General features: G+C 39.7%; 1 protein-coding gene across 4 annotated transcripts in view; it reads left to right on the top strand.

Moving 5' to 3' along the window:
• Positions 1–12,657, top strand: part of LOC106566491 (GRIP1-associated protein 1) — an 85,740-nt gene that overhangs the window by 5,617 nt on the left and 67,466 nt on the right. For 3 of the 4 annotated variants that reach the window (XM_014134569.3, XM_045692968.2, XM_045692970.2), the window contains exons 5-14: positions 136–243; positions 424–580; positions 729–901; positions 1,329–1,377; positions 5,727–5,893; positions 6,534–6,581; positions 6,693–6,724; positions 7,225–7,272; positions 7,407–7,506; positions 7,749–7,826. In XM_014134569.3, coding sequence (XP_013990044.3) covers positions 136–243; positions 424–580; positions 729–901; positions 1,329–1,377; positions 5,727–5,893; positions 6,534–6,581; positions 6,693–6,724; positions 7,225–7,272; positions 7,407–7,506; positions 7,749–7,826 — 960 coding nt within the window. The remainder of the gene's footprint in view (positions 1–135; positions 244–423; positions 581–728; positions 902–1,328; positions 1,378–5,726; positions 5,894–6,533; positions 6,582–6,692; positions 6,725–7,224; positions 7,273–7,406; positions 7,507–7,748; positions 7,827–12,657) is intronic. The other variant, XM_045692969.2, reaches the window with a different exon arrangement.

Below are 12,657 nucleotides of genomic sequence, written 5' to 3'. Positions count from 1 at the left end.
AAAGTACGTTGTCGTTGTCGTTTTTTGTGAGAGTATTCAATCTAGAAATGTGGGGATGATGAAGTCGTCATCCTGTGTGAGAGTGCCTACTTTCTGTTTACATGGATTGGTTGTTTGTCTGGTGTGTGCGCTCAGGAGGTGGATGCCTTACTCAGTGAGAACGAGATGCTGCAAGGCAAGCTGCACAGCCAAGAGGACGACTTCAGACTTCAAAACAGCACCCTGATGCAGGAGCTGTCCAAGGTACTGGATCTCCCCTGCTCCCGCACATGCCATTGTTTCAGAAGAGGGTCCTTGTAAATGAAGATGTGATTTAGGCCTATCCTATGTCTAGCTTGTATAACATAAAGGCCCCACCTTCCTGATCACATTTCATGATTATAATACAGAACTATTCGTCATTTATTGCATTCCCCTGTTTAGTTATGTACTCAGATAGAGGAGCTACAACATGAAATCAAAGAGCTAAAGGATGGCAAGGGGCTGCAGGCTGAATCCTCCGGTCCCATCTCCATCTCTGTGGAAGGAGAGTTACTGCGCCTCCAGGCAGAGAACACTGCCCTTCAGAAAAAGATGACGGGTATGCTTATGTTGGTTATCGTTGTAGAAAATCAACATTTTCAAAGGCATTTCTTAGATGAGATGTATCTGGTAATGGCAACACATCATCAGTTAAAAGAAAGAAATCTCTACTAACCCTATTTAACATTGCTGTGTTTTCCCCTCAGCCCTTCAGGAGCACCATGACAGTGAGATAAAGAGCCCGATGGGTGCGGAGGTCAGTGAAACCAAAGCCTCAGAGACCGACGGCCCGGCTGACACCAACGGTGTCCAGTTGCACTCTGACGTCAGTGAGAGCAGGGAGGACTCTGCAGCCGGAACCAATGACAGACTGGAACAGGTGACATCAAACACATTTTTCAAGGGAACTGCCATTTTGAAAATATCCTCAGATGCACTTCCACTGTTGTATCAGGCGTACATAAATGTATACGCCGGTCGTTGTTGTTCATTGAGCTGGTTGCTCTATTCAACATACAAAAGGCTCTGTTTATTCTGTCCATTATGATGTACCTGTATGTTTCTACATCATATTAAACCGTTACAGTATGGAACGCAAACTGCCGTATTTCAACACATGAATCAGCCCCTATTTAGATCAAGCCTTTGCATTATACATGGAGGTTGGTTTTCTGTGTATTTGTTATTTAATTACAAGATTATTTGACAAACGACCCCATATTTAGATTACGTTTTTGAATTATGGATGCAGTATGGCATTGTGTTGAGTTGTCCTTAAATTAATTTCCTTTTGGGTTTTTTTCCAGGCAGAGGCAAAGTGTGCCAAACTGGAACAGCGAGTGACTGAGCTAAGCGGTGAGTTGAGTCTTTTCTTATTGAGAATATATCTTCAGAATTAGTCTGGAAAGCCTAGTAGAGCAATAATAAAGTTTAATCTTTCCCCCTTGGTTGTGCTACTTTACAAGAGTGAGTGACATAATTAATTGACATCTTTGTTAACAACGTTGACTCCCAGCACTAGAGGTCGCCCGACCGATTATGATTTTTCAACACCGATACCAATTATTGGAGGACCAAAAAAAGCCTATACCGATTTTTTTTTTGATTTTTTTTATATATATGTATTTGTAATAATGACAATCACAACAATACTGAATGAACAATGAACACTTTTATTTTAACTTAATATAATACATCAATTAAATCTATTTAGTCTCAAATAAATAATGAAACATGTTCAATTTGGTTTAAACAATGCAAAGGCACAGTATTGGAGAGGAAAGTAAAAGTGCAATATGTGCCATGTAAAAAAGCTAACGTTTAAGTGCCTTGCTCAGAACATGAGAACATATGAAAGCTGGTGGTTCCTTTTAACATGAGTCCTCAATATTCCCAGGTAAGAAGTTTTAGGTTGTAGTTATTATAGGACTATTTCTTTCTATACCATTTGTATTTCATATACCTTTGACTATTGGATGTTCTTATAGGCACTATAGTATTGCCAGCCTAATCTCGGGAGTTGATAGGCTTGAAGTCATAAACAGCGCTGTGCTTGAATCATTGCGAAAAGCTGCTGGCAAACGGAGTAAAGTGTGGTTTGAATTAATGCTTACGAGCCTGCTGCCGCCTACCACCTCTGTCAGACTGCTCTATCAAATATCAAATCATAGACTTAATTATAATATAATAAACACACAGAAATACGAGCCTTAGGTTAATATGGCCAAATCCGGAAACTATCATTTCAAAAACAAAACGTTTATTCTTTCAGTGAAATACGGAACGGTTCCGTCTTTTTTCGAACGGGTGGCAACCCTAAGTCTAAATATTGCTGTTACATTGTACAACCTTCAATGTTATGTCATAATTATGTACAATTCTGGCAAATTAATTACGGTCTTTGTTAGGAAGAAATGATTTTCACACAGTTCGCAACGAGCCAGGCAACCCAAACTGCTGCATATACCCTGACTCTTCTTACACTGAACGCAAGAGAAGTGACACAATTTCAGGCACCGCATTGATTATATGCAACGAAGGACAAGCTAGTTAAACTCATAATATCATCAACCATGTGTAGTTAACTAGTGATTATGTTAAGATTGTTTATAATAAGTTTAATGCTAGCTAGCAACTTACCATGGCTCCTTGCTGCCTGCACTCGCGAAACAGGTGGCCAGTCTGACACGCAGTCTCCTCGTGGATTGCAATGTAATCGGCCATAATCGGCCAAACATGCCGATTTACCGATTGTTATGAGAACTTGAAATCAGCCCTAATTATTCCCATTAATCGGTCGACCTCTACCCAGCACCAAATGTTGCTTAAATAATTTAACCGCTGGTTTCCTTCCAATCTGATAGGACATAATCCAGTTCACTGTTCCCCAATGCAGGCTCTGTGGGGCATGTGTCCAGCAGGCATCTAGCTTTTGTTTACAGCATGTCAGAGACCAGTCATGAGCGTGTGACTGGGTTCCCACTAGATGGGCAAGTGGCAAAGTCAAAACTGGATAAATTGTAAAAATGTTTGAAAACAAAAATTACAGTTTTTTAATCTTAATTTAGGGTTAGGCACAAGGTTAGCAGTGTGGTTAGGGTTAGGCATAAGGTTAGCAGTATGGTTAGGCATAAGGTTAGCAGTGTGGTTAACCTTTTACAAGAAACTCAGAAGTGACCCCACTGCCCAATTTCAGAACACGGTCTTTACTGTCCTAGATGGGTATTTAAGTTCTGGTCAGATAACCAAAAAAGAACACGACTTTTTGGCTATTCAACACCCTAAAATTACACAAGAATGTTACAAAACCTCCAGGGCGCCCTATTGTAGCGGGCATTGGTGCAGTTATTTATTTATTAGACCTCTCGCAGAACAGCTCCCCTCCTTTGTAAAGGACACCAGCAGTTTGATCTCTATTATTGAATATCTTGATCCTCTCCCTGATAATGCTTTTGTTAGTTACTTTTGATGTTGAGTCGTTATATACAAATTTTCCACACGAGGGCGGTATTGAAGCTATGGAACATTTTCTTCTGCAACGTGACCCTAATGAATTACCTTCCAGTGCTGCATTATAACATTGGCTGAAATAGTACTCACACATAACTACTTCATGTTTCTAAATGATTTCTTTATTCAGACGAAGGGTACTGCTATGGGATCCCCCATGGCTCCTAACTATGCTGATTTGTATGTGGGTTACATGGAGAAACAGTCTATTTTCAATCCTCTCAAAAATGTTTTCTTGCCTAACATCATTATTTGGAAACGGTATATTGATTATATTTTTGTTCTGTGGAGGGGTGATGCAAAACAGCTCCAGGTGTTCCATGCTTTTCTTAACTCCTGTTCTGAGCATCTGAGATTTACTATGCAATCTGATACACGTCAAATCAGTTTCCTTGATCTTCTGATCTTGTGTGAGGATAATGTTCTATACACTGATCTTTACAGGAAACCTACTGATCCTAACAGTTTGTTGAGGGCTGATAGTTGTCACCCACTTCCCTTGAAAAACAGTTTTCCCTACAGCCAATTCTGTCAAATCAAAAGAATATGTAAAAAAAACAATCAGATTTCGACAGAAATATGACCGAGACTCAAAGAAAATTCAAGGAGAGGGGGTCCAAAAATGGTCAGATTAATATTGCCATTGAGAAAATTCAAAACAAAACGAGACATGACCTTTTTCAAGGTCAGTCTCGCAAAAATAAGCATTCTTGCGTTCTCACTACCCGCTATTCAAAGTGCTCTGAACAAATTAAGGGAATCGTTCACAAACATTGGCACATTCTATGATCCGATGATAGTATCGGTAATGTGTTTTCAGACCTTCCCTTGGTTGTATTCTCGCGGGGCAGAAACCTCAGAGATCAATTGGTAAGCTCTGATTGACCACCCCAAGATATCCCTGCACAGCGTGTATTTGCGCCCCTACTGGATGGAAACTACAAGTGTAATGGCTGTGCTCAATGCAATGGCCCTTATAAATGTAGATCCTTCAAACACCCCCAAACAGGGAAACAGATCCCAATCAAAGGTGTTATCACATGCTCCACTAAGGCAGTTATTTATCTTATAACTTGTCCTTGTGGTAAAAATGATGTGGGTAAAACAAAGCGCAAATGAAAAGTACGTATCGTAGCACCATTAGGTGCAAAAACTCGACTTACCCAGTTGCGGCCCACTTTTTGGAAGAAAACCACTTGATTTCGTCTCTACGTTATATTGGCATCGAACATGTCACCCTCCCTAGGAGAGGGGGTGACCTTGATAATTTATTGTTAAAATGAGAGGCTGCCTGGATCTTTAACTTAAAGACCCTTTCTCCCTTCGGTCTCAACGGAGACTTTGATCTGAAGCCATTCTTGTGATTATTGTGACTTTGCCATTGTAAATGTTTGTAGGCTTATGTAGCCAAATTGTATCTATGATCGTACACTATCCATTTGTTTTTTTGTATGCTATTTTAATATATGACAATTAACCAATGATATCAGGCCACACCTGGCCATGATTACAGACACCTGTGTGTGTCCTTTGACACTATATAAACTAGTCACCCCACAGTGTTTGTCATTATACCCTGATGAAGACAGCTTGTCTGTCCAATCGTTGGACATAAATATTTTAGCATTTGAGAGTGTGCGGCTCTCCTTTGTTTTTTAAGTGTTCTACTCCGCTAGCCAGCACCTCGCCTAAATAGGTGTGCGTTTCTTTCACCTCTAGATTAAGGTTAGGGTTAGGCATAAGGTTAGCAGTGTGGTTAGGGTTAGGCATAAGGTTAGCAGTGTGGTTAAGGTTAGCAGTGTGGTTAAGGTTAGCAGTGTGGTTAAGGTTAGCAGTGTGGTTAAGGTTAGCAGTGTGGTTAAGGTTAGCAGTGGGTTAAGGTTAGCAGTGGGGTTAAGGTTAGGGTTAGGCATAAGGTTAGCAGTGGGGTTAAGGTTAGGGTTAGGCATAAGGTTAGGGTTAGGCATAAGGTTAGGCATAAGGTTAGGGTTAGGCATAAGGTTAGGCATAAGGTTAGGGTTAGGCATAAGGTTAGCAGTGAGGTTAGGGTTAATGTTAGGTTCCAAATCAGTTAAGAAGATGCATTGTAGAAATAGACAGGGGTTATGACTTTGCCACTTGCCCAGAAAGTGATGACCATGTGACTTGGGGTACTGTGATTTAAGACTGAGCTGGACTACCTGCGTGCCCTGCAGGACCTGCAGTGAGGACCACCGGGCTAGTTATGAAACAGGATGCTCTTAGGTGGTCAGCACTGTGTCCAAATCCAATAATGCAATGCTTTGGGCCAGAGGTGGAGCTGCAGCTGCACACTGAGGTGGAGGAGAAGCGCCTACTGAAGGAGCAGCTCCAAACACTAGAGGTAATTAATAACCATTTTACATACCTAGGTTAGGTGCTAACGACCTATTACACAACCCTAGGTTAGGTGCTAACGACCCATGAACAACCCTAGGTTATGTGCTAACGACCCATCCCACAACCCTAGATTAGGTGCTAATGACCCAACTAAAACCCTAGGTTAGGTGCTAACGACCCATCCCACAACCCTAAATTAGGTGCTAATGACTCATCCCACAACCCTAGGTTAGGTGCTAACGACCCACCACACAACCCTAGGTTAGGTGCTAACTACCCACGGTGATGCTTTACTAATTGTTTCTAGGAGAAATGGCCAATCTCAGATTTTTGTGATAATTGCTCTCTAGGCTAAGAAACATTTGTTTTGTTATTTAGTTTTTTCTTCCGTTTTTGTTACCTGCCCTAGTGCCTCAAAGTGAAGCAGTAAGATATGCAGCTCTGTATCTGAGAGTACATCAAAACATATGGTCACTAACTGCCTCCTCCATTTACTAGGCTAATTGAGGGTATGTGGGTTTGTGTAAATATGATGCGCTGTGGACAGACTTTCCCTATGGCCTAATTAAGGACTGACAACAATTTGTTGGCTATTTCTATGTCTCTTCATCTAAATACTTAGATATTTCATTTCTCTCCTCCAGTCATCCAAACAGGCAGACATCACTCAACTTCAAGAAGAAATAGCAAAGGTAATAAGATCAGATGTGTTCTTCATTGTATAGATCAGGCTGTAGTGTATGTTAGCATCTAGGCCCCTACATGTAATGGAAAACTGATTTGGTCCATGTGTTGCTTTCTAGCTCTCTGATAAATTGAAGAAAAAACAAGACAGGTACGATTCTATTTACCTTGCAAGTGTTATGAAGGCTTTTCTTCGGTTCTACACAAAGTAAAACTTAAAGAGCATTAAAAGACAATTTCATGATAGATGGATTGTATTTCCTTGCCAATGTGGATGAATGTATTTGAGTATCCTTGGCTCAGCTCTGATGAACTACATCAGAGTATGACAGTAATGATAAGCCCCTGGGCCTTGTCCTGTTATAGTGTTATTTCTCTGGCATCATTGGGCAGCCGTCTCAGGCTCAGTATAGCAATGCGACACTAGGCTCCGGCTCCGTGGAGTAATGAGACTGAACCTCAACTTGTTTTGCCAGCAGTTACTATCATCTGCTGTATCTGCAAAGACTGCCCAAATCTCCCCTTACGGGCTTTTTTCACACCGGCAGAGCCCTCGGCCTCCCGCTCGGGGAGTCTCTCTTATATCTCCTCTACTTGGGGGTTTCATAGTGGATCAGTTTTCTCACTGGCTTTTTATGATTTGTTTTATAGCTTTCTGCGTTCGCAAGGTGAAAAAGAGGCCCTTTATAATGACAGCAGGTAAGGGCATACATAAAGATTCAATTTGTTTTTCACTTTCACCAAGCTTCTGAAGGTGGGGGTACTTTTTTTTTATATGTAACAAAAAAGCCTGCCAGATGCCGTTTGGTTAAAATACATTATTTCTGCACCAGGACCAAAATTGATGAGATTCAACAGAGGAAGGAGGAGGAGTTGAAGTCATTGAACATCCGCATCCAGAAGTTACAGGGAGATCTGCTGTCAGCCAACCAGGTCACACATCCCGATGTTGCCTGTCCTGTTATGAGATCAGTCTCAAAATATTTTTTATGATTGGTATTGTACCTGAAGTACTCATATTGTTGTATTATGACAGTACATACTCCTTATTAACTTCACAACAGATTTCTAGCTGGGTTGTAGTAGGTATACACTAGACCCATATCCTAAAATGATTGACAGCCTGTGACAGAATCTAGTAGGAAGCTGACTCTTGCTGCCTGTTTTTTTTTTAGAGTGTTGGAGAGATGAAGGAGCAGCTACAGAGCCGGCAGAAGGAGCATGAGTTAGTTCTACACACACTCAGAGATCAGGTAAAATGAGGAGTATCAGTTAGTTCTACACCAGTCAGAGATCAGGTAAAATGAGGAGCATTAGTTAGTTCTACACCACTCAGAGATCAGGTAAAATGAGGAGTATCAGTTCTACACCAGTCAGAGAGCAGGTAAAATGAGGAGCATTAGTTAGTTCTACACCAGTCAGAGATCAGGTAAAATGAGGAGCATTAGTTAGTTCTACACCACTCAGAGATCAGGTAAAACAAGGAGTATCAGTTAGTTCTACACCCCTCAGAGATCAGGTAAAACTCAAACCTATTAACCGTAATTTGCTTTACATAGTTGTTATGCTGTAAAATAGGATTTGCCCCCTTTCTAATTTTCTCAACGTTTGCATTTTTTTTAATGTAGTGAATGTCATCAGATCTTCAACTAAAACCTAATATTAGATAAAAGGAACCTGAGTGAACAAGTAACACAACAATTACATAATTATTTCATAAACAAAGTTATGCAATACCCAATGCCCCTGTGTGAAAACCCTACATGAAAATGGCAACAACAAAAAAATCTAAACATTTGAAGTTTTGGAATGGCAGAGTCAAAGTCCAGACCTAATCCCAATTGAGATGTTGTGGCAGGACTTGAAACTAGAGGTCGACCAATTTAATCGGAATGGCTGATTTTAATTAGGGCCGATTTCAAGTTTTCATAACAATCGGTAATCGGCATTTTTGAACACCGATCATGGCCGATTACATTGCACTCCACGAGGAGACTGTGTGGCAGGCTGACTACCTGTTATGCGAGTGCACCAAGGAGCCACGGTAAGGTGCTAGCTAGCATTAAACTTATCTTATAAAAAACAATCAATCTTAACATAATCACTAGTTAACTTCTATGGGTTACGTGGGACGCTACTATTCAACAGCCAGTGAAATAGCATGGCGCGAAATACAAAACAGCAAAAATCTCAATTTCATTTTCTCAAACAATCAACTATTTTACACCATTTTAAAGATAAAGTTCTCGTTAATCTAACCACATTGTCCAATTTCAAAAAGGCTTTACGGCGAAAGCATAAAATTAGATTATGTTAGGACATAAACTTCACAAGAAAAACCACACAGCCATTTTCCAAGCAAGGACATGCATCACAAAAACCAAAAATACAGCTAAAATATTCACTAGCCTTTTGATGATCTTCATCAGATGGCACTCATAGGACTTCATGTTACACAATAAATGTATGTTTTGCTCGATAAAGTTCATATTTATATAAAAAAAAACAAAAAACATTTTACATTGGTGCGTGATGTTCAGAAAATGTATTCCCACCAAGACTCCCGGTGAATGAGCACATCAATTTACAAAAATACTCATCATAAACGTTGATAAAATTTACAACAGTTATTGAAAGAATTATAGATAACTTCTCCTTAATGCAACCGCTGTGTCAGATTAAAATAGCTTTACGGAGAAAGCACATTTTTCAATATTCTGAGTACATAGCTCAGCCATCAAAGCAAGCTATACACATACCCGCCAAGTTCTGGGGTCAACTAAACTCAGAATTAGTATTATAAATATTCTCTTACCTTTGCTGATCTTCGTCAGAATGCACTCAGGACTCCTACTTCCACAAGAAATGTTATTTTTGTTTGAAATACTCCATATTTATGTCCAAATACCTCCGTTTTGTTCGTGCGTTCAGATCACTATCCAAAGGCATAACGTGCGAGCGTAAATCCAGACACGAAAAGTCAAATAGTTCCATTACCGTTCGTAGAAACATGTCAAACGTTGTTTACAATCAATCCTTAGGGTCTTTTTAACATAAAACGTCAATAATATTCCAACCAGACAAGAGGAAAAAGAAGGAGCGGCGCGCCAAATGTGCCTGCACAGTAAACAACTCACTGGTCCCAGGCAGTCCACTCATTGACTGAGCTCCTATTTTCTGCCCAGTAACAGGAGAAGGATGAAACACGTTTCTAAAGGCTGTTGACAGCCAATGGAAGCCTTAGGAAGTGCAACGTGACCCCACAGACACTGTAGTTTCGATAGGGATTCAAAAGAAAAACAAAAATTCTCAGATTTCCCACTTCCTGGATGGATTTTTCTCAGGTCTTTGACTGCCATATGAGTTCTGTTATACTCACAGACATCATTCAAACAGTTTTAGAAACTTCAGAGTGTTTTCTATCAAAATCTACTAATAATATGCAAATATTTGACTCTGGGACCGAGTATTAGGCAGTTTACTCTGGGCACGCTTTTCATCTGAAAATGAAAATACTGCCTCCTATACCTTAAAAAAGTTAACTACACATGGTTGATGATATTACTAGTTTATCTAGCTTGTCCTGCGTTGCATATAATCGATGCGGTGCCTGTTAATTTATCATTGAGTCACAACCTACTTCGCCAAACGGGTGATTTAACAAGCGTATTCGCGAAAATAGCTCTGTCGTTGCACCAATGTGTACCTAACCATAAACATCAACGCCTTTCTTAAAATCAATACACAAGTATATATTTTTAAACCTGCATATTTAGTTAATGTTGCCTGCTAACATGAATTTCTTTTAACTAGGGAAATTGTGTCACTTATCTTGCGTTCTGTGCAACAGAGTCAGGGTATATGCAGCAGTTTGGGCCGCCTGGCTCGTTGCGAAGTGTGTGAAGACCATTTCTTCCTAACAAAGACAGCCAACTTTGCCAAATGGGGGATGATTTAACAAAAGCACATTTGCGAAAAAAGCACAATCGTTGCACGAATGTACCTAACCATAAACATCAATGCCTTTCTTAAAATCAATACACAGAAGTATATATTTTTAAACCTGCATATTTAGTTAAAAGAAATTCATGTTAGCAGGCAATATTATCTAGGGAAATTGTGTCACTTCTCTTGCGTTCATTGCACGCAGAGTCAGGGTATATGCAACAGTTTGGGCTGCCTGGCTCGTTGCGAACTAATTTGCCAGAATTTTACATAATTATGACATAACATTGAAGGTTGTGCAATGTAACAGCAATATTTAGACTTATGGATGCCACCCGTTAGATAAAATACGGAACGGTTCCATATTTCACTGAAAGAATAAACGTTTTGTTTTCGAAAGGATAGTTTCCAGATTTGACCATATGAATGACCTAAGGCTCGTATTTCTGTGTGTTATTATATTATAATTAAGTCTATGATTTGATAGAGCAGTCTGACTGAGCGGTGGTAGGCAGCAGCACGCTCGTAAGCATTCATTCAAACAGCACTTTCCTGCATTTGCAAACAGCTATTCGCTGTGCTTCAAGCATTGCCCTGTTTATGACTTCAAGCCTATTAACTCCCGAGATTAGGCTGGCAATACTAAAGTACCTATTAGAACATCCAATAGTCAAAGGTATATGAAATACAAATGGTATAGAGAGAAATAGTCCTATAATAACTACAACCTAAAACTTCTTACCTGGGAATATTGAGGACTCATGTTAAAAGGAACCACCAGCTTTCATATGTTCTCATGTTCTGAGCAAGGCACTTAAACGTTAGCTTTTTTACATGGCACATATTGCACTTTTACTTTCCTCTCCAATACTGTGCCTTTGCATTCTTTAAACCAAATTGAACATGTTTCATTATTTATTTGAGACTAAATAGATTTTATTGATGTATTATATTAAGTTAAAATAAGTGTTCATTGTTCATTCAGTATTGTTGTAATTGTCATATATATATAAATCGGCCGATTAATCGGTATCGGCTTTTTTTGGTCGCCCAATAATTGGTATCAGTATCGGCGTTGAAAAATCATAATCGGTCGACCTCTACTTGAAACGACCAGTTCATACATGAAAACCCACAAATGTCGCTGAGTTAAAGCAGTTCTGCATGGAAGAATGGGCCAAAATTACTCCACAGCGATGTGACAGACTGATCAACAAGTGTAAGGGAGCAATTACTTTTTCACACAGGGGAATTGGGTGTTGCATAACTTTGTTAATTAAATAAATATATATATATATATATTTGTTATTTGTAAACTCAGGTTTATCTAATATTAGATTTTGGTTGAACATCTGATGACATTCAGTATTAAAAATATGCAAAAATAGTGAGTCAGATAGGGGCAAAATACTTTGTTACGGCACTATAGGTCGTAAATGGAAGTAGAGTATGATACCCATACTGTAGGTGGTATAATGTAGAGCTTTTTCATTTGTATAAACTGTTCACCACAGTTCCTGTAATATGGAAATATTTTTTTCAAAACAATTAAGGCATCTGACATGCAACCCTTATTCACATTTTCTCTCAACTTTAGTTGGACTAAACTCAGCAAAAAAAATAAAAAAATCCCCTTTTCAGGATCCTGTCTTTCAAAGATAATTCGTACAAAATCCAAATAACTTCACAGATCTTCATTGTAAAGGGTTTAAACACTGTTTCCCATGCTTGTTCAATGAACCATAAACAATTCATGAACATGCACCTGTGGAACGGTCGTTAAGACACTAACAGCTTACAGACGGTAGGCAATTAAGGTCACAATTATGAAAACTTAGGACACTAAAGATGCCTTTCTACTGACTCTGAAAAACACCAAAAGAAAGATGCCCAGGGTCCCTGCTCATCTGTGTGAACGTGCCTTAGGCATGCTGCAAGGAGGCATGAGGACTGCAGATGTGGCCAGGGCAATAAATTGCAATGTCCGTACTGTGAGACGCCTAAGACAGCGTTACAAGGAGACAGGATGGACTACTGATCGTCCTCGCAGTGGCAGACCACGTGTAACAACACCTGCACAGGATCGGTACATCCGAACATCACACCTGCGGGACAGGTACAGGATGGCAACAACTGCCC

The sequence above is a fragment of the Salmo salar genome, chromosome 13, assembly GCF_965601325.2.
Source record: "Salmo salar chromosome 13, fSalSal1, whole genome shotgun sequence".
NCBI classification, from domain to species: Eukaryota; Metazoa; Chordata; class Actinopteri; order Salmoniformes; family Salmonidae; genus Salmo; species Salmo salar.
The sequence above is the reverse complement of the archived record's forward strand: the minus strand, read 5'-3'. Positions and strand labels throughout refer to the sequence as shown.